Source organism: Polyodon spathula, chromosome 5 (assembly GCF_017654505.1).
Source record: "Polyodon spathula isolate WHYD16114869_AA chromosome 5, ASM1765450v1, whole genome shotgun sequence".
Taxonomy (NCBI): Eukaryota; Metazoa; Chordata; class Actinopteri; order Acipenseriformes; family Polyodontidae; genus Polyodon; species Polyodon spathula.
Window position 1 is genome coordinate 56,082,250 of NC_054538.1, and position 26,310 is coordinate 56,108,559.

Genomic DNA, 26,310 nt, shown 5'->3' on the forward strand with positions numbered 1-26,310 from the left:
AGAACCTGTGTGCTGACAACTTCACTCTGATGGTTAAGGGCAAAGTTAGTCAGATTTATATTGGGCAGGGCTGGCCCAAATCAGGCCTGATTGTTAACCAAAGTAACAAGCTGACCCTAACTATCCCTTTAATTGGGTTGAGTTTAATTGGGGGGCAATAACTTTTTCACACCTGAAGATTGCATGTTTGATTACCTTGCACACCAAACAAATGAAAGAAGCACCAAACTTTGGTGTCATTTTTATATACTACTACAACCCACAAAAAGATCTTACCAAATTCTATGTGAAATGTGCAAAAATGCAGAAGATCAGACGGGCGAATACTTTTTCACGGCACTGTATATTGTGATTAAGACAGACACCGTCTGGTTTCAGTAAGTGGTAAACTTAACACGCGCTGAGACACTTGGCACCATTAAGTAAATATGTTTTTTATAGCAATTCCCTCCGTCGCGGCATTAGGGGAGAGAATTTGAATACATTTCCATGGATTACCATTATTCATTGTATGTAAATGACTCGCATACTATCTTTTTCCACGTGATTCATTTTGTTTGCAAAGTCATTTGCCGCTGGTTAGTGAATATAGCAGGTGTACAAAGCACACAGTAATGGGCTTAATCCATGGTAAACTGGTTACCACTGTTTAGTGCATGAGGCCCTATGTATTTTACACTTCACATCTAGTAATGTCAAAGCTATGAAATAATGTACCTTGAATAATTACTATAAATAATAAATGATTGCCCTATGTGCCTCTACCTCTTCCATTAATATAGCAATCTCCTGTGTAGTGAAGCATGGTTTACATATTCTCTTCAAAATACTTCTACTTTCAAAATGTGAGCCTTGTGGTGATGCAAGCACATTCTGTCTCTTAAAGCGATTGTTGCCTGGCCCTGATTGGATAGTAGATTCCCCAATCTATTCAGCATAGATTGGCTGGCGCTGGGTTTTTAATTTAATCAAAATCACACTTTTGGAGAAGCCACTCCCTGCGGGACAGATGCAGTTGACTTTGCAACTGCACTCATTTCATCAGAATACAGCCCTCTATCTTGAACCTTTCTGTAGGTCTTTAGGACCCTGGGATTTGGGTTGATACTGTTGTTGTAGTACTGGCTTCTTTAAAGGTAACACATATAGGGGCAGTGTCCATGGACACCATCAAAAATTGTAATCCTCATTCCCCTTTGTCTTGCTCTGTTTATACTAATCATAGATTGTTATTTATTACGTAATTAGATTCTCCTCGTATAAAGGATGGCCCCTTGCCACATACAGGGCTGACTACTGGGGAACTTGAGAGAGAATTGTTTCCCTTGAAAAAGTGTTGTATAAGGGAGTATTTTTATTGGAGTATATTGTAAACTAAGACAATGTAATGTTAAAAAGGTACCAGTCAACTTCAATGCATTTGAAAGTGCTATAAATAAATACCGTTACTCTGATTATTTACACTACAGAGTACTTCTAACCCACAGACATGTTGTACACAAGAACCAGCTCAAGAGTACTTAAAAGGGATGGCATATCACAGAGATGGATTTTGGCTGTCATTTCGCATTCCTGCATGAAATCATAGATGCCATCCATAAGAAAGATGGAAACCAAATATAAGCTAATAATTAAAGAAATAAAATCAAATTGCTTTGAAAGCTGCCACGTTAGCAATGGCATGAAGAAAACAAGCAAATACCACACCAGATGCATAGAAAGATAAGAATAACCCTAATGAACACAAATGGTTTGAATAGCAAGGAACAACAGCAGCTGGTTAACAGGTGTCACGCTTACATTGGAACAGAACCGTCCCTCATGTGGAGCACAGTTTTCCTATAGACAGATGTCTCAGTGTGTGTGTGTGTGTTTGAGGGGGCATCTTCAAGGACAAAAAACAAATTAGTTAAAAAAGTTATGTTGAAACTCCACAAAAAAAAGTTTCTCAGTTGAGTCTGTATCGTGCACCTTAGGCAAACAAACAATACCGGAACAGGGGGTGGTTAAAATATCATCTTCACCACTGTGGGGTGGACCAGATCTGCAATAATGGTCAGGTACACATGGGACATTATTCAGAGTTCCAGGGAAATAAAAGATCCCAGCAAACGGTCGGTCTTGGTTGCATATGAAATTGATGGAGGGTTCAATGCAAATGTGGGAGGGAGGTCTTTGATATGTGGACGGTAAGTGTAAGTTGATTAAAATGTAACTAAATGTGAAAAGAACTTGGAATCATAAATAATCCTATAAAGTGAGTTAATATAATGTTGTCTTAAGAAAGACAGCAATTCAAATAAATAAAGAACAAGAACATGACTGAATCACCGAACCAAAGAGTAACAGGGAATACCATGATGTGAGAAATACACCTCACTAGTACCAGCCTTTCAGAATGTTAAAAAGGCTTTCTACAACTGGAAAATCCTCCGCTAAAAAGCACTGAAATGAAAAACTAACACCAAAGTAAGTCACTTACCAAGTGACTTGTATGAAATCAAATATAAAATCGGGAGAAAAAAAAAAAAAAATCAGAAAATACAAAAAAAAATAAAAAAAATAAAAAAAATTTCACTACTGCTGTTTTAAAATGAGGTGTATCAGGCTGGTTATCTACAATTCATCACTTCCAGCGAAACTGTTACACTGGGGACCAGGAGGTAGGTGAACCCAATGCAATAAATAATATAGTTGCTGAGATCGTCTCTAGACATAAAAATTAAACTGGGCATGCTGTGTGTACAAAGCCATCGCTATGTTTCTGTCTTATGCCATCTAGTGACATTATGGAGAGGCAACAAAGATGATACTCTATACAGACACGGTCAGAAAACAGTTGCTGAAATATCCAAGATACTGACCGCTTTAAAATAAATTACTAGATGGTAATCTGGGGAGCTAATTCACACTGCTTATTATTGAAAATCACTCATTTTGCAGATAAAGAACTCATAATAAGAGTTGGGTGTTCTAATATCTTTGACATCTCTCGGGTTAAACATTGCATTACAGACTAGATCCACAAACTAAGTACACAGTAGAGCTAGCACCGAATAGTCAACCTCAGAAACTTGTAGCTGGCTAATCATACATCACGAGACTGACGTATGTAGTTTTGGTTGCAATCCATTAAATTTATTGACATATAAATGACATTTTAGAACAATAATAAATACCATAGTTGAAGAAAATTCCAAGCAATGTAAAAATATAGTGCACAAAGAAAGTGTTATGGAAAAGTACACACACAAACAGAGCATTAGACATTATAAAATTCATGATTTATATATAATATATATAATATATATATAATATATATATCTATCTATATATATATATATATATATATATATAATATATATATATATATTATATATTTCACCGTACTCGTTGACCTATTCAACTGTTTTTACCTCGACTATTAGTCTCTGCCAAATTAGTACTTGTTCTAGAAAAAGGAAGAATGGTGAGGCATACATGTTTTTACATACTATAATACATTTCATACCATTTCAAAAGGGGGAAAAGTTATGCAACTTTAAGCCTTTTTTTATTTACTTTGAAAATGTCTTTAAGGAAGGAAGAAAAGCAATAAGGAACCAATTCCAAATGCAAAGTTTGCCCCCAAATCGGGACAAACCTCTTTCAGAATTTGCTGATTAAAAAGGACCTTTGGGATGAAACAAAGGGGATAGCATTGAATTAGTAAGCATTCGGACATTCAGGGTACAACCTCTGTGCCCATGCTCTGAGTTCTTCAACCAGAAACATCCCTAAAGACCAGCATCAAAAAAAAAATAACATCTGGCTTCAGGAATTTGGAGGATCAGGGCTGTTGTCTCAGAAGCACAGTGTAGCAGATGTGCAGCATTATTAGTGCCTTTTTTGAAGATATTACTGTAAGGGTACTCCATTTAAGCAAGCATGTTGGTTTCCATTAGGGTCCTATCCTTTTGATGGTGCCGGGAAGTGACTCTTCTTCAGCATGTGCTGGTGTATCTTAACAAGCAGGATTCAGACCTGACATAGCACATCAGCTCACTGCCCTGTCCAGCCCCTCAGTACTTAATAACAACGTCCAAGTTTGACCATTCTTCTTTACAAAACTGTTCAATCTTTTTCAGGTTCCTTCAGGAGCGCTGATGGACAGCAATCTTCAAGTCATGTCACAAATTTTCAATTGGATTTAGGTCGGGACTCTGACTGGACCACTCAAGGACATTTACCTTTTTGTTCCTTAGCCACTCCAGTGTAGCTTTGACTTTGTGCTTTGGGTTGTTGTCATGCTGAAAGGTGAACTTCTGTCCCAGTTTCAGCTTTCTTGCAGAGGGCAGCAGGTTTTCCTCAAGGACTTCTCTGTACTTTGCTCCATTCATTTTCCCTTCTATCCTGACAAGTGCCCCAGTCCCTGCCGATGAGAAACATCCCCATAACATGATACTGCCACCACCATGCTTCACAGTAGGGATGTTGTTCTCTGGGTGAAGCGCTGTGTTGGGTTTGCACCAAACATAACACTTTGCATTTAGGCCAAAAAGCTCCATTTTACTTTCGTCAGACCACAAAACTTTTTGCCACATGCCTACAGAAATCTCCTGAGTGTTGTTTTTGCATACTTCAAACAAGATTCAAGGTGGGCTTTCTTGAGTAATGGCTTCCTTCTTGCCATTTTTTACAGATGTCTAGAATATTTTTTTCACTTGGAAGTTGTGGGGTAGGATGTGTAGATAAATGAATTTTTTTTTTAATGCATTTTAATTCCAGGCTATAAGGCAACAAAAGGTGAAAAATTTGAAAGAGGGTGGTTGGTTGCTTCGAACATCTTCGGGTCCAGATCACAAGAAAAACTACTTACAATATGAAAGAAAACAATTTTTAGGAGCTGAGAACAATTAAAAAGTTCTAATTAAGCACATTATTAGTTCAATTAAGGGTTTAATTACATAATTGAGAGCTCAGTTGGAATGAAAACCAGCAGACATGGTGGGTCCCCAGGGCCAGGGTTGGGAAACCCTGCTCTAAATCACTGCAGGAAGAGCAATTAAAAAAAAAAAAAAAAAAAAAGCAACAAGTGCGCTGGCTTTTCTGTTCCATATCACATAATGGATCGTTATTGCTGTGTTACCTGTTTGACAATGTGGGCAATAATCCTTACACTATCAGTGCACTAGAGCGGACATTTTGAAATAAGCTTTGAAACAGACTTTAACTTTATAAGAGTGTAAAAAGTTGTCAGGATGTTAACAACAAAAAGAAAAATTATAGGTATGTTATTTAAACAGTTGTAGCAACACATGGGGATGTGTAAATCCATTTTTTTTGGAACCCCACTACATACTCTTTAAGCTGTGGGAGAGCATGCAAAGGTTACCTTTGTCACAATGGGTTTTACATGACAACATTATAAAACAAAAACAATGGACACTATGACACAACATTTCAAAATCTAGGATGCTTTTGTATTTGGAAATACAAAAGTATTTGAAATAAAGTATTTGTGGTAAAGAAAATGTGCCTTTGGAAAAAGCAAGACAGGTTCCTGAAGTCTTACACAACAAGTCCCGAAGTGGTAAAATACAGGATAGCCAATAAGAACACAAGGCACTGTGTGAAGGAATACATGGTTACTGTTCTTAGTAATTGTGAACACAAATAACAAGAAAGGACCATTTCAATGTTAGATGTTATCTTACAATTATGTTAGAATAAACTAGCAGACTATTTGAAAATGGTCAAGCAAAGAATTTAACTTTAACTTCAACTTTCAATTTTGTTTACCCTGCCTTCTACAAACTACAAGTCTTTAATTGAAGTCAAAACTGAAGACAAACACAGAAGACTAATATACCATATTTGACAAAAAGAATGTATGTCTTAAACTGAAGCCAAGGGAAATGATCGGTACACACAATGGTCAGGAACTCAATGATAATGATCAATTAGATCAATTACAAATAATATAAAAAAAACAAAAAAACAAAAACAGAAGACAATCGAACAAACAAAATGAAGGAATTACATGCATACCAGGCTTTACACTGATTTTAAAAGGATGCATGAGCAAATGCCTGGCTTTTAACTTCACACTTGGCTCTTCCTTTCGTGTGAAGCATCCCTTTCTGTTCAAACAGTGTAATAAAGACTATTTTCTATTAGACATACTTTAAAAAGCTCTTCAAAGCGAGGGATGTGGTAGAGAAAATAATGTTTCAAGTATAGTACAAAGCTCCAGGGCCTGGACCGAAGACTCTCAAGGTCAAAAGATAGAGTGTGAAGCAGCAACAGAAAGCCAGACTCAATTTCCCTGCTAATAAATCTCAGCGATGGCCTGATAACGGTAGCTGGCTCCACTGGGACATTACATTTTCTCCAATCTTCTCCGATTCGGAAACTGACCCAGTTTTGTCAGGTGTGTTGCATTCTGCTTGGTGCACTTTGACACTATAATAATGTGACTTATTAATGCTCTTAACAGCTACTGTTTAAAATACTCCCACCCTTAAATTATGCTGGTGTTTTCAACCAGAAAGGATTTATTGACATCCTTAATTACATAAATACAATAAAAACACAAGCAAGATTACACGACAATAGCATCAGTAATTAGATAAGTTTGTGTTTAGATCATTAAAATGGATATGTCCTAATATATAAGACAGAAGAGTCCAATTAATTTAACTGCAGTGAAAACCAAAAACAATCAAACTTAATTCCAGACAAAGTTGTTTTGTTGAAAGAGCAACTCAGAAAAGGTTAAATAAACAGGACTGCTTTGCAAACTCAAAATACAGTTTATCATTAAGTTAGGTTTACAAATTAAATGTGTTCTTGTTCTTGTGTATCTAGCCCTATTAGTGGTAAATGGGTTGGCACTTATAGAAGTTAATATCTGCAAGTGAATAATGCACAGGTTTTCCAAGTGAATAATGCACAGGTTTTCCAAGTGAATAATGCACAGATTTTTCACTGTTTTATAAATGGCTGGCAGCTAGAAGCATGTGTGTGGAAATAGCATTGAGAGTCTTATAAAATATTCATCCAAATGTAGATTTGTCAAGACAATAAAGACAAGGAAGAGAAATGGGCCAATTTAATAGAATTTGAAAACTTACAATGATTAATGGTTAGTCGGCTGCAGATTGTATTGCAGTAGCACAAATACAGCCAGAAGCTAGATTCAGATCACACACAATTTGGCGACCTTCATACAGAAAACTTTCATTGCATGCTGAAAAGTATTAAAATCAAACTCGTATCTAATTCCTTAAAGACTGTATAACATAGCAGGTTGAACTGTTAACGTTTTTAGTTTTTTTTACAGGGTTACAGAACGGTAGCCATCTACACGAATAGAATTGAACAGACTATAATTATACTCTGCTTTACTCTTAATATAAAAGTCACAAAATCCAACTCTGTTTACCTGTTCATAAGAAACCTCTGTTTTAAGTACAGTGACATTTTCATTGAAAAGGTTGGTGAAAAGAAAACAGTTAGTTAAGTGGACACGATAGGTAGCTGACCGTGAAGAAACAGTTTTGAATGGGCTTTGAGGTTAAAGGGATTTTCCCATATGCGTCTGTGACGAAGTGCCCGCCACTGTGTGTATTTTCTGTTATATGTTGCGTGTGGTGTGTTAAATGTGGGTGTATAGTCATTGGTACACAGGATATAAACAGGTCTGTGTAACACGAGTGTTTACAATGTATATGTGTATTTAGGCACGAGGATTGCACAGCACTTCATGTCCAAGTAAAACATAATAATATGTGAGCACGGGGAATTGCACTTTATTAATTCGCGTGCAGTTGTACCGCGACTCCAATTGAATGACTGATTAGCAATCGAGTCACGGTACAGCTGCATAAATGCTGTTTTCACCCACTCGAGGTTGTGTGTTGGGTGAGTGGAGATCAGGATTGGAGACGGAGGTAGTAGTAATAACTGTGATAAGTAATAAGTAAAATATCTGCTCACCGTGTTTTGTTTAGTCCGTTTTGTTTGTCTTTTTATTTTGGCGACTATGCCGTATCCTGTTTTTGTAATTGTTACAACCGTTTATTTTCTGTCTGTCTGTCTGTTTATTTATTAAATGCTGAGCGCAAAAGCTCCACCAAACTCCACCAGGTGCTTCATCTGCCTCCATGACCTTCCCCTGCAAGTGAGGGAAAGCCGCACCAGTCCCCTGCAAGTGAGGGAGAGCCGCACCAGTCCCCTGTAATAAGGGTAGACTACACGTCGCTCCCACCTCCACCGCCAGGAGCCTACCTGCCGCTCCCACCTCCGCTGCCAGGAGACTACACACCTCTGTCACCTCCACTGGAAGGAGCAGAGCAGCAGGAGCTGCCTCTGCTTCCACCACCTGCACCGGCAGGAGACTACATGCCTCCGCCACCTCCACCAGCAGGAGCTGCCTCTGCCTCCACCACCAGCAGAGGGTGAATGCCTGCTGGGTCCCTGTCCACCAGCAGAGGGTGAATACCTGCTGGGTTCCTGTCCACCAGCAGAGGGTGAATACCTGCTGGGTTCCCGTCCACCAGCAGAGGATGAATGCCTGCTGGTATCACTTTCCCCACCAGCAGAGGATGAATGCCTGCTGGTATCACTTCCCCCACCATCACGAGGAGAGGAGCTGGAGCTGCCTCTGCCTCCATCACCATCAGGTGAAGAGGAGCAGAAGCTGCCTCTTCCTTCACCAGAAGGACCAGGACTAGATGCTGGCGATCCTCAGCAGCCCTTGCATAGACTGCTGAGGGAAGCACTGGGAAGAACCGCCCGGCCACAGTGGCCAAGAAGAGGGCCAATGATACCTGCCTCGCTTCGCCCAAGGATGCCTGCCTGGCATCGCCCGGGGTTGCCTGTCACTCCTCATTGCCTGGGGCTGCCTGTCGCTCCGCATCGCCTGGGGTCACTGGAACTGCTTCGTCAGGGGTTGCAGTCAGCTCTGCTTGGCCGCAGGGGTCAGTGTGGCCGGAGCCCCACCAGAGGGAGCTGCCGGCTATGAAAAAGGAGGGAGAGGTCAGGAGACCACCCTTCTCCGCAGCAGTTTTGCTGCCGGAGATCTTGGGGGAGGTCTGGAGACCACCAACCCCAGCAGCTTTTCCGCTGCTGGACTTGCCCCGGCTGAAGGAGTCAGTCTGGGAGCTGTCAGCACGTCTGCTGACAGCATGGCCAGTAGCAGCCTGGCTACTGGCAACATTGCCGCACATCAACCCCTTAAAGTCCCTGTTCTTGGCCCAGGACTTTGAGCAAGACTTTTGGGATTTTAAGGGGGGAGGTGGCCATTGAGGCCATGTGTGCTTTGCATGGGGGGGGGGGGGGGGGGGGGGGGGTATGTGACGAAGTGCCCGCCCCTGTGTGTATTTTCTGTTATATGTTGCGTGTGGTGTGTTAAATGTGGGTGTATAGTTATTGGTACACGGGATATAAACGGGTGTGTGTAACATGAGTGTTTAAAATGTATATGTGTATTTAGGCACGATGATTGCACAGCACTTCACTTGCAAGTAAAACATAATAATATGTGAGCAAGGGGAATTGCACTTTATTAATTTGCGTGCAGTTGTACCGCGACTCCAATTGAATGATTGATTAGCAATCGAGTCACGGTACAGCTGCACAAAAGCTGTATGTTTTCACCCACTGGGGGTTGTGTGTTCGGTGAGTGGAGATCAGGACTGGAGACGGAGGTAATAGTAATAATTGTGATAAGTTATAAGTAAAATATCTGCTCACCGTGTTTTGTGTAGTCCGTTTTGTTTATCTTTTTATTTTGGCGAATGTGCCGTGTCCTGTTTTTGTATTGTTACAACCGTTTATTTTCTGTCTGTTTGTTTATTTATTAAATAAAACACCAAATTTCACCTCTCTGTAGTTTTATTTCCTGCTTCTGGTCTGACGTCAACCACTCCGACCGTCTTTGTGACAGTGCCTCAAGTAATATTAAAACTGGTGAAGTCAACTGTTACTGAAAATAAAGCCTGCAGAAACTCAGTATCGTATGGGTAGTGTCATGGATGGGATTTCTTTGTGATGTGTTGTGGCATACAGCAGCCAAAACTGTCACTCAGATGAAATATTCTATAACATGAGAATTATTACATAATAATATTATAAACTAGTCTGATTGCCTGACTTAAGCAGGGATCTGTTCTTGGCAACCAGTAACCCCTGAATGGATTTACTGAGATCATTGTTTTTTCAATACAAATAAATTACTTAAAAAAAAAGCTTTAACAGCTAGAAATACCCTAACCAGACACCCTGCAAAAGCCAACAATCTAGCCTTGAAACTGAATCTTATGAAACCACATTCTTTAAACTTAGTAACTCCTATTACAGTTGAGAGACCACAAAACCCTTTAAGAACCACCAGCAATCTGTATGCAATCACTGCAACAGCTACTTTTAAATCCTCAAGTGACAATATAATGATTTATCATGGCTGCCCCCTATCTGTCACCTCGGTATTGTCTCGCTGTATTGTTTGCACCCACACGCACACTTTTTTCAACAGGAAACCTACAATTTATCTGCTCTACTGACGAGGGTGGGTTGCTTTTAAATTTCGTTGTTAAAGACACTATTGATTCTTAGCTACTTCTTAATGGCTTTTCTTTTTCTTCGACGTTCCCTCTAATAACTGTAATTTTTTTTTTTTTTTACTGCTTTAAGTATAACAAGATCAGATCTATTGCAGTCTGGTACAAGTCTGCTGCTGCATTTCATTGTAAAACACAAAACTCAAACTTTTTTCTACATCATAATATTAACTGCATTCACATTTTTAGGTAGGCAGCATTCAATAGGGAAAATATATACACACACACATATATACAGTGCTATTATAACGAATACTGGCATTTTTGTTCACAAAATGATTTACAACGCCCACAAGCCAAACTAATACTGTAGTTTATGGTGGAACATGAAGGAAGGATGCACACAATTTGCAGAAACTCGAATCCACGGTTTACTGGAACGAGTATTCCCGATCCCTGTTAGCCTGGGCCACACCAAAAACAACAAACAGTCTTGCCCTCTCACAGCAGCACATTCACACAGCAGCTTGTCTCAATCATTAGCGCAGTGCATTTTTTTCCAAGAAAAGCCCTCTTTGGAGTCAATCTTATCAAGAAAACCTCTTAGTTTTTTTTTAGTCTTTTAGCCATCCACGCAATGTAGATTCTGCAACATTTTCACCTTTTCTTACTCTGTCCACTGCAATGAGTTTCACTTTATTTTTCTTTTTTTTTTTTTGCTGTCTCCATATTCTATATCTATATATATATATATATATATATATATATATATATATATATATATATATATATCTTTAAGGAGAGAGAGATGGAGGCCAAGAGAGAAGTAGGGTACTGAAAAGGTTACATCATCGCCTTGTTTAAATGGAAGAGGAATGCACTTTTCCTCCAGACAATGCATTCTCTACACCAGGTAAAAGCACAGAACTCAACCCTTTTTGGAGCAACAAAACACAGAACCCACTCAGAATTCGATGCGAAAAATTCATAATAATAGAGAGAACTAAAAAAAAACATTAAGCTACTGATACTTCTTAAGATTATAACTTCTTGAAACTGATTCTTCATTACTAAGCCTGTACATGTTCTCCTGGTAACTGTGTTGTTTAAATGAAAACTTTTGTCAAATAAGCCTAACATGTAGAACCAATCAGACATAATGTGACTAAATTTGACAGTAAGTATTGATATCAGTATCCCAGGTTCAGTTTAAAATCAAAGAAACTCTTCCAACCTTAACGTTGTCTTGCTGCAACAGCATCCCCTAGTGGATGTTCCTCTCATTCTAGCTATCGAAGACATTTAAGGTATTAAATTATGAACCACAATATGACACAAAACCAAGGCTTTGGTGTCAATATAGTTTAAAGTTTCATAATGACCTTTTTATTTTAGTGTTTTACAGAAGTACATAAGGACTTTTTATTTTACTGTGTTATATATATATATGTTGCTACAACTGTTTATGTAAGGTTGTGTATTGTTTTTTTATTTATTTTATTTATTTTTAACATTTTGACCACATTTTTAAACTTTTAAATTGCATTCCCTGTCTCAAGATGGCTTCCCATGTACCCGCATGGACCTCTCAGAACTACATTTCCCATCATCCTCCTGCTCACATATGTAACTGAGATGGAATAAAAAAAGTCCTTATGTACCCTCTTAATTACCAGAAGTTGAATCAAGGGAAATTTTCTTTGTCTTTCCTTTATAAATAGACACTTTTTGTATACTTTGGGAAATTGGTAGAACCCTTAGGACCTCACTGTATTATAAAGACTGTTTGGGGGATTGACATTGATATTTCTGAAAAAATACCTTGAGATTGTTCCACACTGGGAATTACTCTAAATTGAAAGGTTACATCATCGCATGATTTAAATGGAAAGAGGAATGCACTTTTCTCCAGACAAGCAATACCTGGTCTGGGTAGCTAAAATACCAATATAAAACAATGCGTCATGCCACAATGTGTGTCTGTTCATGACAGTGTACTGCCATAAAATGTACAATTGAAAATATACTAAAAACTTAAGGCAGATTGTTTTTTTGGAATATAATCAAAGAAAATACAGCGTTAGTGATCATTTAGAACCCTAGTATATACAAGTAAAACTGTCAGTATTAATAAATCCACCCAAGTATTTATCAGATGAATGAAATTAAAGACAGATACATTTTTCTCCACATTTTGAATTTGCCATTTTTGAAATGTCACATGGCATTCTGTAAGGTCGTGACTATTCTAAGTTCAGGACCAGAACTGAGCTTCAATGCACTTTCCGTTTGTACTGCTTTTTGTATCAAGACATAAAATATATTATGTACAGAACATCACATTATGAAACACACATTTAAACCATTTATAGGAAAATATTACAATAAAAAAGATGATATTTCAAAAAGCAAAACCCTGGCTCTTCATGTGCTTACTGTGATAGTGGTTTCAGCAGCACATTCTAGTCTCAAATGAAGATGGAAATAAAATTCACAAACTCACAGTAACACTGAAAAATAATGCAAACTAAAAATACAATAATAAATATGAAAGCAGTAATGTATTATGTTTTATTCATTGGTTGCATCCCAGATGGCACCTATTGCCAGCAGGAGTTTGTATTGCTGGTGTCATTGGGGAAAAACATCATTAGCTGTAAAACACCCATACGCTGTAAAGTCATTCCTCTGTCTAATTTAAATCAGGAGAAGTCTCGAGTGAGAACAGGTTCATCCACTGCCTTTACCGGTGTGTACCACGCTGGTGCCAAACCACAAAGAATGAAGACACTAATTCTGGGACAGGGGCAAGAATGTAAACACTGCAACAGTGCTTCTGGATAGTTGGAGTTGCCCTAAGCTGTTCCTGAAAAAATGTGAGATTTAATTTTACTTGCACCTTGGGTTTCTATTTACTGTCAGGCCAAGCAATCCACTGTTTTGGAGAGATATGGACAAACAAATTCAGTGGAATGACCCTGCAGTAAGTAAACCACCCTCCTTTACAACTATTAATTACAACTGTTTCCTGTATCTTGTATTTGATTTTACTCTTATAGGTATCCGCATTCACATTTTTTGGAATTGCTCTTATTTGAAGTTGTTCTCATCCATTTATCATACTGACTATGTGTTCTTAATGGAATTTACTCGTATAAGCAAATATTTTTATCATAAGTTAACTTTTACCATGAGTTAACTGCTCTTAGTCAAACTCGCTCTTAAATGTAATTACTTACTGTATTCTTTATTTTGTTCTTATTTGAATTTGAGCTTATTCTCTACTGATTTTACTACTGTATAACTGTTCTTATCTGTAATGTGATACTCTGTACTTGAGATTTTGTAACAATTATAAGTCACCCTGGATAAAGGACATCTGCTAAGAAATAAATAACAACTATTACTGGTGCATGACTAGAAAACAGAACAGACTACAGGCAGCAGTGCCTTGCTCACATGCTGAACCTCCCAGCTCTCAGCTTGTCAGTTCATTGCTCCTTGCTCTAGAGATAATTCGCCTGTAAGTGAACGTTGACCTTTTTTTAAGTGAAGGATGAGCTACAAAACTCAAACAGTAGCTGGTTATATCAAAGATCATTATTTTCTAGTAGAAAAGTCACCAAAGGAAAGACCAGATGTAAAGGTTCATGGTACCTATCATTTTATGTATGATCAACAGCTGTAAAAAAGGAAGAAAACGTTCTGCATGGAGCTGGTGTAATTTTTTTAAATTATTTTTCTTGACCTTTTTTGGACAGTTTTATTCAACATTGACAGGCCCAGAAAATACTGTAAGACAAAAAGGGCCTTGTATAGAAAGCTACAAATACTGTGCCTTTAAACATTTTTCAATAAGAATAGAAAATGTCCAGTTACATCAGATCACACGTTGCATAAACCACTGTCATTTTTTTCCCACCCTTTATGAATTCCAATACACTGTACTGCTATAATATTAATTATGCAATGCAACTTTTTGACAAATCTTAATTAAAAAAAAAGAAAAAAAATGTTTTTACTATTAGTCACATTTATTACCTTGCAATGAGTTTCATCAATACCACAAAACATGACACTAACATTACAAAAAGCTGGCAAAGCTAAATTGTCAAATAAACAAAGTCCTAATCCCAACCATACCCTGTGTTATTCTTTGTTTAGGACCAAAACAGGTGGGTTGTCAATATGACCAAACTGACAACCCACTGTATTCTAAATGCCAATTTAAATACTATATGCAGAAGTTATGATTTTTATTACAAGACAGTAGCTGTTATTTTCTTCATGCTAATATTGGACTTCATCAAGACAAAATTAGGTAGTAGTGGTGGGGACCAACCAAGACATAGCTTTGCTGCAACATCTACACACAATGAAACAAGATATGAGCCTCCAGTGCTTTTTGTCTGCCAGGAACCAGTGTTGATGGCTGAAGTGTAATGCTGGCTCCAGGTCTCAGCCAATTTGTGGCCTCCCTGGCAATGAACCCACACAACAGCGGCGATCCCGGCCCCAAGGATCAACCAAAGTATGGCTTCCCTAATGCCTGGCAACCATCCAGAATGGGCTAGCCTGTGATGAACACAAACGACATCTCCCCTACCAACACATTCAGGATTAGCGGTTATGGAGAACATCATATTTGGATCTTCATCTGTTCCATTGTCCTCAGATCTCCTCAGTCAATATTACTCTGTTCCACATTCTCTAATCTCATTCAATTCTCCCTGCTCAGCCTGGGACACCCCCTTGACACACCCCATCCTCTCTTCCTGTTTTGGCACTTCAGTAACTACCAACTACCTCCTTTCAGCTGGAAAAGCTTTATGCCTCTTTGGGGAAAGAACTGAGACCAAGGCCTCCTCTTCCCTGTTGTACTTGCCCAATGATATTACTGATACAAAGGGCAGCCTTTGCTGCCCACTTTTTCCCAGTTCTCAATCCAGATGCTACCTCGATGCCATCAGTGTCACTTCCAACTGAACCTTATACACTTGAATTCCTCAGTTAGAGCTGAAACTGGCAGCTGCAATTTCCCCTTACTGCAGAGTACTACCCTGCTAAGGTATTATGGAACTCCCAGTTATTTCCTACTGTATGAACTAATCAAGGCATTTAGTCTCTCTACTGTTGATATGGAAACCTCATACACAGTAAACAGCCACGGCAACCAAACTGAAAGCACTAGACTAGGTTTGCCCGGTAGTGCACTACTGTTGATCCCCTTCAGCCCTTGCTGTCTCACCTCTCCCATCGTACCCCCTCCTGAGACCCTTTATAGGCTTTTCTGACACTGTTGGAAGGGCCGCGCCATCAATATAGAACACTTTATCCACTACTTTGCCTTTGATGATGCAGACGCTCCTCAGCTTGACAGTCTTGAACTGCATACGTACCCATCCAATGTTATCTATTAGTTTGCCATGCAACCAATTAGTGCAGGCTACTGTTGTAGTCCTGTTGTCCCATGTATGCTCTAAAACTTAGAGCAGCCACATGCCACATGCCAGAAGCCAGCCATTCTCCTCCTGTTCCCATTTCGAGGCCCAAATGATGACTTAAATTGCCATGGTGAAGGCCAGTGGAGAAATGGTGCAACCTGCCATGATTTCGACTTCGAGAAACTGCCAAGCTGTGGTAAACTGGAGCAGAAAAACAGAACTGTAAGTCCCCGAAGTAGTTTTCACTAACCCTGGGTACGCTAAAGAACTGAAATGCAGCTCAAGTGATGCAGGCTATGTGACACTGAACCATATGAATTATATAAATCCAGGAATGTTACATGGAGCTCTTTTTTATCACCATTTTTGCAACCTGAATCTGTTGCCAGATCACAATGACATGCTCCAAGCATCCCAGAAAGCCTGGAATACCAGCTTTCTGTATGGAGGTGCTGACCATGTGGTTCTTCAATAGATAAGTTGACAACCTTTGTGCCACAATGCTGAAGAATACCTTACACTCCACATTTAACAAGGAAATTGGTCGGAGTTGGCCGATGCTGATGGATTAATTTTCTTTGGGGGATAAAGATCCTCCCCTGCTCTGTGCAATGCCCTGGGATTACCTGTTTTACCCATGCTGCCTTCATCAACCTCCACAAGATTCTTAGAACCCCAGGTACATTCATCTAAAATAGGTATGGTATACCATTGGGCCCAAGCAATGATGAAGACCTTACTTACTTCATGGCTTGTTCAACCTCTTTTCAATTAGGAGCAGTCCTCCATCTGGTATTCTGGGCTAATAGAGGGACTCCAGATAGGCTCCCCTCTTCTTAGATCAGTGTGCCTCTCTTCAAGATATCTCTCCAGCTCAGGCTTAGTTGCTGTAAGTATAACATTATTTTTGCTGGAGAATACGTTCTTCATTAGCTAGAATGGATCTTTACAAAAACTGGTTCTTGCACGCTCGTTTTTTCCACGCTTTTCGTAGGTGATCTGCTTTGCGCAACTTCATAAGTTTCTGCTTTAGGTCATTTTGCAGAAGTCTGAAAGCCTCCTTCTGACTTTCTTCAGCTCTCCTCCATTGCTTCCTCAGTTGCCTTCTTTCTCCAGCTGCTGTCTAGACTTCCTTGGAATCTTAGTTATTTGTTGTCTTCTATGTTCTACTCCAAATCTCTCACATGCATAAGCGTAGATAGTATCCCCAAACTTATCCAGCTTCTTTTTTACTGTTCCACTTAACTTCTCCAACAAAAAGCAGATATTCGTGTTGACTGTGTGCCAAGCCATTTTCTCAGAGCGTCTTGGCCATTTAACCCTCACTTTGTGCCCATTAAGGCTTTTTTTTTTTTTTCTCCTAGGCTGTTTCAGCTCACCAGGATCATTGGTCTCATCCCTAGCTGCACTATTACAAGTACATCAGTAACAGGGATGCTGAATCCTGCAAACTGTGGTGTGTATCCTGTCTCTGGATTTCACTTGTCTGACGTGACTGGTTTTGCAAGTACCTGTCAGTGCAATGCCCCTGCTCCTTTTCCCACATCTTTCTCCCTTGATGATTCTTCAGACCCATGACCGCTGTCACCTTGGTCCAGCCACAGGTACAAACCTGGAGCACTATATCTTACCCCAGAGCTCACACAGCAGATCTGGATTGTCAATTTTAAAGTATTACTAAAAAAATTAAACATGTCTAGATGTGTGACAAGAAATATAAAACCGTAAATAAGGTCATAAACCCTTTGTATCACTTGCAATGTTACGTAATGGGTTGGAATTGTTCTCTTTTTTGTATTAATAATATTTATACTTGCTTGGGAAAGTGATACATTTAAATTAGTTTACACAGGGTTGCTATAGCAGCTTGTGTGTGTGTGAGAGTGTGGATTTTCAACTTATTAAAATCAGTAGCACTGAAGGTTATTTGGGTGCAAAGAAAGTCAGAAAGCAGATAATAGGAAATGGCATTATGGCAGCAGTCATAACGTATTTCTTATGATGGAGAGTACAGGCTCTTAACCTTCCCGAACACACCAGGAACAGAGCAAGAGTGCTGAGGATGTAATTATAGCAGCTAGGTCGTTATGCACAAATGTTTGAATTCACTGTATAATGAACTTGGTTCATTAAGTTATCCTTTTCATTGTGTATATTTGGTTTTCTCTGTCGTATAATCATATAATATAAAGTCAAGACACTTAGTTAACATGGATCACTGCATCTCCAAATTACCTACTGTGACAGAGCGAATGAATCCTAGTCAACAGTCTCCCTCCTGACCTGTGAGGGCGCTGTATAACAGGAACAGTGTGCCCCAGACTGCATGGTTTGGCAGTTCATTCCAGGGTCAGTCAGAAGTCGGCCATTCAGAAAGGGGGCAGTCACAATTACTATTATTATTTCAGGACTGAACCCTGTGGTTTTGACTGGCTTTGCACATAACTGTGTAGAGCCATTATTATTATTTAAGCAAATAATAAAGCTTTGTTTTTCACCATTGATCAGTTGTTGGATTGTTATTACCAAGCACCTCCACAGCTGCACACTGAAAACCACTTTGCCACACCTACCTATTGTTCAACTGAGGTAGCCGATTTGGAGGGGAGGCGCTATTTTTCAGATTAGTCTGTTAATCTGTGCTACCGGTATCCCATTTAGAGGGGGAGGCGCCGACCTTCATAACACTGGCACAGCGCACGTACATGTGGCAGCTTACGTCGTGCCTCATTAATTTTGGGTCAGGTAATACATTCGGGATGGTCAAGCTGCAATCATACAATGTGACCGCCATCAAAGGTACTAGGATGCAGCAGTTTATATTTATATTTATATTGTATGTATCCTTAATTTAAAACTTTATTATTATAAAAAAGGTGGTGAAATAATGTTAATAAAGATTACAAAAGGGGAAAATAATTAAAGCACCTCTAAATATCCAATAAGTCAATACCTTTGACAACGGCACTACAAACTCATTTAAAAACTGTGTCAGCATAAAAAGATGGCGTGACCTTGAAGACCCAAGGTGCCCCATCGAGCTGTCATTGGATAAAAAATTCTGTATTTCATACTCCGTTGTTTACTGAATATAAAGTCAGACTATAATGTCTATATTATAAAAATAACAGTAGGTAGTATATTTGCATAAAATCTGTAGTTAGACTATAAATACCCTTCACAATCACTGGAAATTATTCCTCTGAATAATACAGCTTGCAATATACAGTCTACAGCAGATGCTAGACAATATCTTCAAAGTAAAAGAAACCCCCCCCCCCCCCCCCCCCCCCCCCCCCCCCCCCCCCAACTGCCAATGTTGACCTTATGTCACCTTGAAAACCTCACCTTGAAAACCTTTTAATACCCCCTCCCCCCGGGCTTCATTATAGACTCCCTGCTGAGGTCAAGCATATTTTAAACTCAGTCTTTATTTTTATGTCTTGAGAAAAACAAAATCAGAAAAGTATATTGTGCAGTTCTCTATTAATGCTACTGAATAGCATAGAATAAGAATTTGTAATGAAATGTTTAGTCACAAATTGACAAGCGGTTTTCAGATATTAAATGCGAGACATACAAACCAATATGGACAAACAGATAGACAGACACATCCTGATTTCTGACACAATAACTTACGCTGAAAAATGTTTATACCAAATTTCATGACAATTGGATAAGCAGTTCTCCAGCTATATGCCTCCCCTATCTCCCCTTTACAGGGATGGTTTTGTGCCACATACATTATATGGCTAATTGAGCAACACACATGTCTCTTAATTTACAGATGAAGGCTTAGCAATCTGTAGTTTTTAGCAAAAGCAAAAATAAATGTGTGTGTCTAAACAGGAAAAATACTGAACCAGCGTATAGTCTTGTCATTATTATTATTTTTTTTGTTTATCATTTTGTTTTGTTGTTTATGGTTCTTTTAAGAACTCCATGATCATCATAATGGCTCTTTTAGCCAAAAAGGATGGACAGTCTTAAGACTACAAGACCAGGCCAGAATGGCTGTGTGAGAAACAGGTGCTGGACAAAAGCATTAGAAACACCTGCCATATGTAACACACACTTCTGTCCCTAGCTAGGCTGTTTCTTTTGTTATGCTAATAGAACCTCTGACATGAATTATTTGAGAGAGATGATGCTTAGTGCTCAGTTGGTAGATGCTATGCTTCATGAGGAACTCAAACATGATGACTATGAGCCATTTAGGATGAAATACTTCCCACCAACAACTTTCCTGATAGAAAAAGAAATGTGTACCACCAGAACAATTTAAACAGCTGGCAGAATCACATTAAAAAAACACCCAGCCCATGGTGGCCCTCCAGTCTACAGACAGTGTCGTGGTAGGGGTTTCTCATCATTGTCTAACTCTGCTAGAGGGTTTTATCAATTAGCCTCTTTTTAGAAAACACTGCTGCAAGAGATGTTAAGAATGTCTGTGGCTATACAGTGTTTCTGACATTTTTAATGCTGTCCAAATGATATAAGCTGTCCTCAAAATAAATAGCAACCACACACTGTTGTAGTTACACTTAGAGGACCCACCTACAGCCCATTTTCTTAGCCTTGTTCTCCAGCAGTGAAAAGTAGACAACTGACTTAATAATCATCCATAAATCACCTTAAGTACACAGAAAGCAGTTCTTACCAGACACAGGTATGGAGAAGAACAAGGAATTAAGTAGAGACCTCATCGTGAGAACATTATTAGAACGACCAAACAACATTTAAAAACAAAATCTAGTTGGAAGTTAGTTGGAAGTCATCCCAAATCCATCTATAACCTTGGAGGGAAAAGACTGAAAACAGACTGCATGTGACCTGAAACGGCAGATCGTCTGAAATACAAGGTTTAGATTGACAGCACTCACTGAGGACACCAAGAACAAGTATTTAGTTGCAACACAAAGGACTGCTCGAAAAATGCAAGCATATAGCTTTAAGCAGAAATAATCTGATTAGAAAATAATTTTATATAACTAACAAAGGCATGACAGTCACATTTCAATGCACACAAGCATGCAGGTCCTGCACGGATGTCAATTACAGAGCATAACTCACAAAATAACAATTGAGAAAAATCATCTTTTTCACTGTCCTTTGATGACAATCAACTTGAACTTAAATCAGCAGCTAGGAATCTTGGAGTTACAGTCTTTGATCCTGAGCTCTCTTTCAATTCAGGAATATTTCTAGAATTTCACCCATGCTCTCTCAAAAGGATGCAGAGATTCTGATTCACGCTTTTCTCTCTTCCAGGACTGATTATTGTAATTCTGTCTTATAGGCCTTCCTGATACTACTATTTCACGACATCAGCATTTCCAAAACTGCTGCCTGCCTCCAGTTAAGCAGAGAACTGGGTTTAAAGTCCTACTTCTGACCTATAGGGAACCTGGCCCTGATTACAAGTGTGAGCAGGTGAAGATGTACACTCCGGGTTTCTCTCTTTCCTCCAACTCAGGTCTACTCTGTTCTTTCTTTCCATCCTGTCTAGGAGTGGAAAAGCTTTTTCTAATCACACTCTGGACTTTGCTCCCTGAGAGTATTCACTCAGCTGACTCACTTTCAATTTTTAAAAGTAGGTGAAAAATGTACCTTTTTGATTTGGCGTATTAATTGTTCAACGCTTTGTGATAACTTATGAAAAGCACTATATAAAAACCAATTGTATTGCCTCATATTAGGAATTAGGCTGTAAATTTACAATTTATTAGATTAAATCCTCTGTGTAAATTGTTTAAATAATAAAATAAAAATTGGAATGAAAACATTTTTAGTATTTATAGTCATCAATAAATACATTTTACTTTCATATACAGTACAGTAGCTCAAATTTACCACCCTCAATTTGAAGAAAAAATAAAACATCAAATAAATATGCATTTACAAAGATAAACCCTTAATTTCGCTGTTGTATTGTAAAAAACTGACAAGAAACAGTGTTATTAGATTAGATTAAATTAGGAGCTCGTTTATCGTGCTGCGCACTGTTTAATACTTAAGATGGCGCCTCTGTCGTACACATACCACCACTCACTTACGGCATCACACATCCTGGCAACAGCAAGCACAACTTCATCACTCACTTCAAGGCATCACGCAACATGTAACCCAGCAACCACAACAGCATTGAACGGTGGTATTGCTTGGCATGTCGAAAAATACGGGGGTCTGATCAGCATTTCCGATCTGTCCAAGCTGGTACTGTTTGTTAGAAATTTTGAAATTGTAAATGTTTCTCTTTGAATTCCTCAGGAAGCTTGGTTCGTCTTTTCTCGGCAGTCAGTCACGTTGCTCTTTGTGTACTCTGATAGTCACGTCTTTTGTTGACCATTTTAATATATGCATCACTATAATGTACTAGAATCTAAGACACAGGCTATTTTTGATAGAAAATAGTTAAAAAGTGTGTCTTGAATTCGAAGGAATACGGTATTCAGCATATCAGGATACTACATATGTACATCAATGCAAGATAAAAAAAAAAATACTAAAGTTTTTTTTTGCTTAAACATTTGGTCAAGTACTATCCAAATTAGGATTTTTATTTCTATGTACTGTTTAAATCTTCACGCCACAATTTGGGAAAAACTGCTAATTAACAAGTAATACTTCATCTGTGTTTTTGCCCAGGCTGACACGTTCTCTGGTGGAGGTAAAGGTTTCAGAAAATATATATGCTGAAATAAAATCAAGTCAAAATGCCAAAGTGTAGTACTTTGAATATGATGTTATTTTTGAGACTGCCCTACAAGCCATATTACTTTCTTAAGGCTTTCCAATGCCTCATTCTTGTTTTAGGGTTGGCTTTTTTAAGCACCACTGTAATACATCTTGGTGCTTAATTATTATTTAATTATTATTTAACCATATGCACTACACACTTGGAACCATTTAGCTTTTTTTTTTTTTCTTAATTCAAATGTTTCACATTAGGTAGATGTTTAAGCACCTGCTCACTGTTAAACAAAATGGCTTTGAGCAACCAAAACAGGTATTGCTATAGCTGTCTAGGGAGGGAGTGGAGGGCAGTACTGACACAAATCCAAAAGTGAGAAAAGATTCTTCTTGTGCTTTTGCAGCTTTAAAATAGCTTTTTATCTTTTAAATGAACTATGTAAACTAGTTGTAGTAATAATGAACAGTTAATGAGTTCACCTACTTGGGGTTATGGTTAGATCCTACTATTTCATTTGAGTGCCACTTGAAAACATACATACGAAACACTGCATGACTTGTGTGTGTGTGTATATATATATATATATATATATATATATATATATATATATATATATATATATATATATATATATATATATATACACATATACACACACACATACACACGCAGTTGTAGTCAAAAGTATATACCCCAATAGAAATGTATAATTAAAATATTAATTTGTATATTAAATCTTTTGTAGCAAAAGTTAGTGGAGGAGGGAAAAAAAAAAAGTTACAAGAAATAGATTTCTACAATTATTTATTTCAGCAGTTGTTTCATCACTCCACAAAACCTCTGACCAGAACTTATAGCCATCATTCAAATGCAAACTAAGCGATCCATTATCCATTTTGCAAACTAAGCGATTGTCCTTGTGACGTTTTCCTAAGAGTAACTTTTTCCTTGGCCTGTGACCATTGAGACCTTCACCATGCAATACTGGACCTGTGGTTGAAATGGAAACCCCAGTCCCACCTGCAGCCAGTTCACTTTGAATATCTTTGGCAGATTGTTATTAACTTTCCTCACAATTCTTCTGCTTGCTCTTGATGAAAGAACCTTCTTTCTTCCAGAACAAGGAAGCGTTGTGACAGTACCATGAGTCTTGTACTTCTTGATAATAGAAACAATAGTTGAAATTGGGATACTCATGCTTGGAAATCTTCTTGAATCCTTCTCCAGCTTTATGACAATAAATAATATTCTGCCTAAGGTCTTCAGATAGCTCTTTACTTTTTCCCCCATATTGACTTATTGTTAATGACAGCATTCATCCTATGCCTATCCCTTTTATATTCTCTATGAATTTTCACCTACAATCCAGCATTTTCTAGAATTAGGTTCTGCATTATTATATTTAAATTTCTAGCAACTTGAAGACAATATTATCATAGCAACAAAGGATATGCATACTTCTGAATTAACATTTTTGCAGTTTTTCTTGTAACTTTCTTCATCTATAAAAGTAAAACGTTTGCTGCAATTTTTCCTAAAATTCTTTGTTTGAGAAATTATAAAATTTCCATTGGGGTATGTAAACTTTTGACTACAACTGTGTGTGTGTGTATATATATTAGAGCATCTAAAAGTCTACAAAAGATGCTTACCAAACTGAATCTCATTGAGCTCCAACTCTTGTTTCACCCTGATGTAGTCCTCTTTCGTCATGTCTAACGCTCGGTCGTTACCAGTGCTCAAAGCCTGCAGTTTCTCAATGAGCTCTTCCAGCCTGTCTTTCTCTGAGCTCAAGGACCTAATTTCTTCCTTCAGGTTCTTCGCAGTGGAGAAATCATTTCCTGTGAAATCAAAGAAGATCACTTTCTATCAATGCTGGTTGAAACTGGCTTGAGGATTTGGAAGAGATTATCTCTTGACTAGACTGGCACATCCAAAAGCAAAATAGTAAAAAGAAAAAGGGGGTGATTATCAATGGTATTAATCCCTACACAACAGACCTCTCTTTGATGTGTGGGGAAGATTACAATAGAGTATAAAAATGTAATGAACAATAATATTTCATTCTTTCAGTGATTTCAGTTGTCATTTTTCACCACTGTGTTCTGGGTGCAATAGTAATGACATATACATTGTGTTCTTGTAACTGCAACTCATAAAAAGAATACCACAGTAATTGACCACAGTAATTTAAAATTTAATTTACTATTAGACAGTTGACTGGTGAAGAATTAGTGAAATACCTTTGTCATAAATGCATGCAACTGTATGTTGTCACGTTACATCGTACGAGGTCCATTAGACCCGTATAAGCTATGTGAGAGTTGTGTGCTACCAAAGTATCTCTGTGACAGTGATAGTGGGTCCCTGTGCAATCAGCTGCTTCTTTAACACAGTGGCTGCATGTATCAACAAGTCCATCAAAACAGTCTCCAAGTTGTTCAGAAATCCTCCTTTTTTGTGGAACTCCGGTACTCAATGCGTTAGGAAATACGCAATCTATATATAATGATATATATAGATATATATAATATATATATATTATATATATATATATACTATAGGATATATAGTAATATAATATATATATATATATATATATTATATATATATATATATATATATATATATATATACATATCCTTTATCTATATATCGGCTCATTTGCACCTTTCTCTTCTCGGCTCATTTGCACCCTTAACATAGCAGACCACGCACAGAACTTGCAGTTTGCACTCTTAACACAGCAGACCACGCACAGAACTTGCAGTTTTATCACTTTCATGCACTTATTTTCACAAAACAAATGAAACAAAAGCCTAGCTCTCACTGGAGCTCTAACTAAACTTTAAACCACCCTTAACTAGCACACAGGACAGCTAAGCCATCTACCAGCCTAAATGCTTGTTTTTCCACACGGTTTATAGCCGTTAACCAAACCACTACAGTTTACACAACATCGTTCTCTTTTTCCAGCTCCCTGCCGGTCCTCCTAATGGAACTTCAAACTATTTTTATACTTTGTGGCTGTTTCCAATTAACAGCCATTATCTCATTTAGGAACAGCCACATTCTCACATGTATTTGGTAGGGATAGGAATTAACCCTATCCCTGCCAACCACCACCAATACACATAACACTAAACACCTTTACAGATAGGGCTCCACACACACACACACATACACACACACACACACATACACAAACACACATACAGACAGAATTTGGGTAGTTAAAAAAATGAGAAAAACTGCAAACAAAGTGATTTCTATATAATTTCTAATTGTTCTATTGTAAGATATGAAGTAATGTAGAGATCCAGCTTTATAATAAAACAAATGATTACATAACACCCTCTATAAAATGAAAAACAATCAGCAACAACCAATTTCATATTTTGACAAAAGTATCCAATAATATTCATGTGCTAAACCTCAGTGGATGTGTCCTAGATTAATGGTAATTAGCTGGTAATGCTTGTTAGAAATAATATCCATCATATTCAAATCTCAAAACTTTACACTCTGGGAATTTTTGGGAGTAATTACATTGTTATCAAATAGCACACGTGCTTCAGAATGTTTTGTTTCATGCAACATTTTACAAGCTTTTGCTATCACTGCTGGC

General features: G+C 38.1%; 1 protein-coding gene across 4 annotated transcripts in view; it reads right to left on the reverse strand.

Annotated features, from left to right (window-relative positions):
- disc1 (DISC1 scaffold protein) overlaps nt 1-26,310 on the reverse strand; it is a 109,255-nt gene that overhangs the window by 40,631 nt on the left and 42,314 nt on the right. For all 4 annotated transcript variants that reach the window (XR_005950358.1, XM_041250807.1, XM_041250806.1 and 1 more), the window contains exon 9: nt 24,335-24,523. Coding sequence is in view for 3 of the 4 variants with exons in the window: in XM_041250807.1 (XP_041106741.1) it covers nt 24,335-24,523 (189 nt within the window). In the remaining variant the exon portion in view is untranslated. The remainder of the gene's footprint in view (nt 1-24,334; nt 24,524-26,310) is intronic.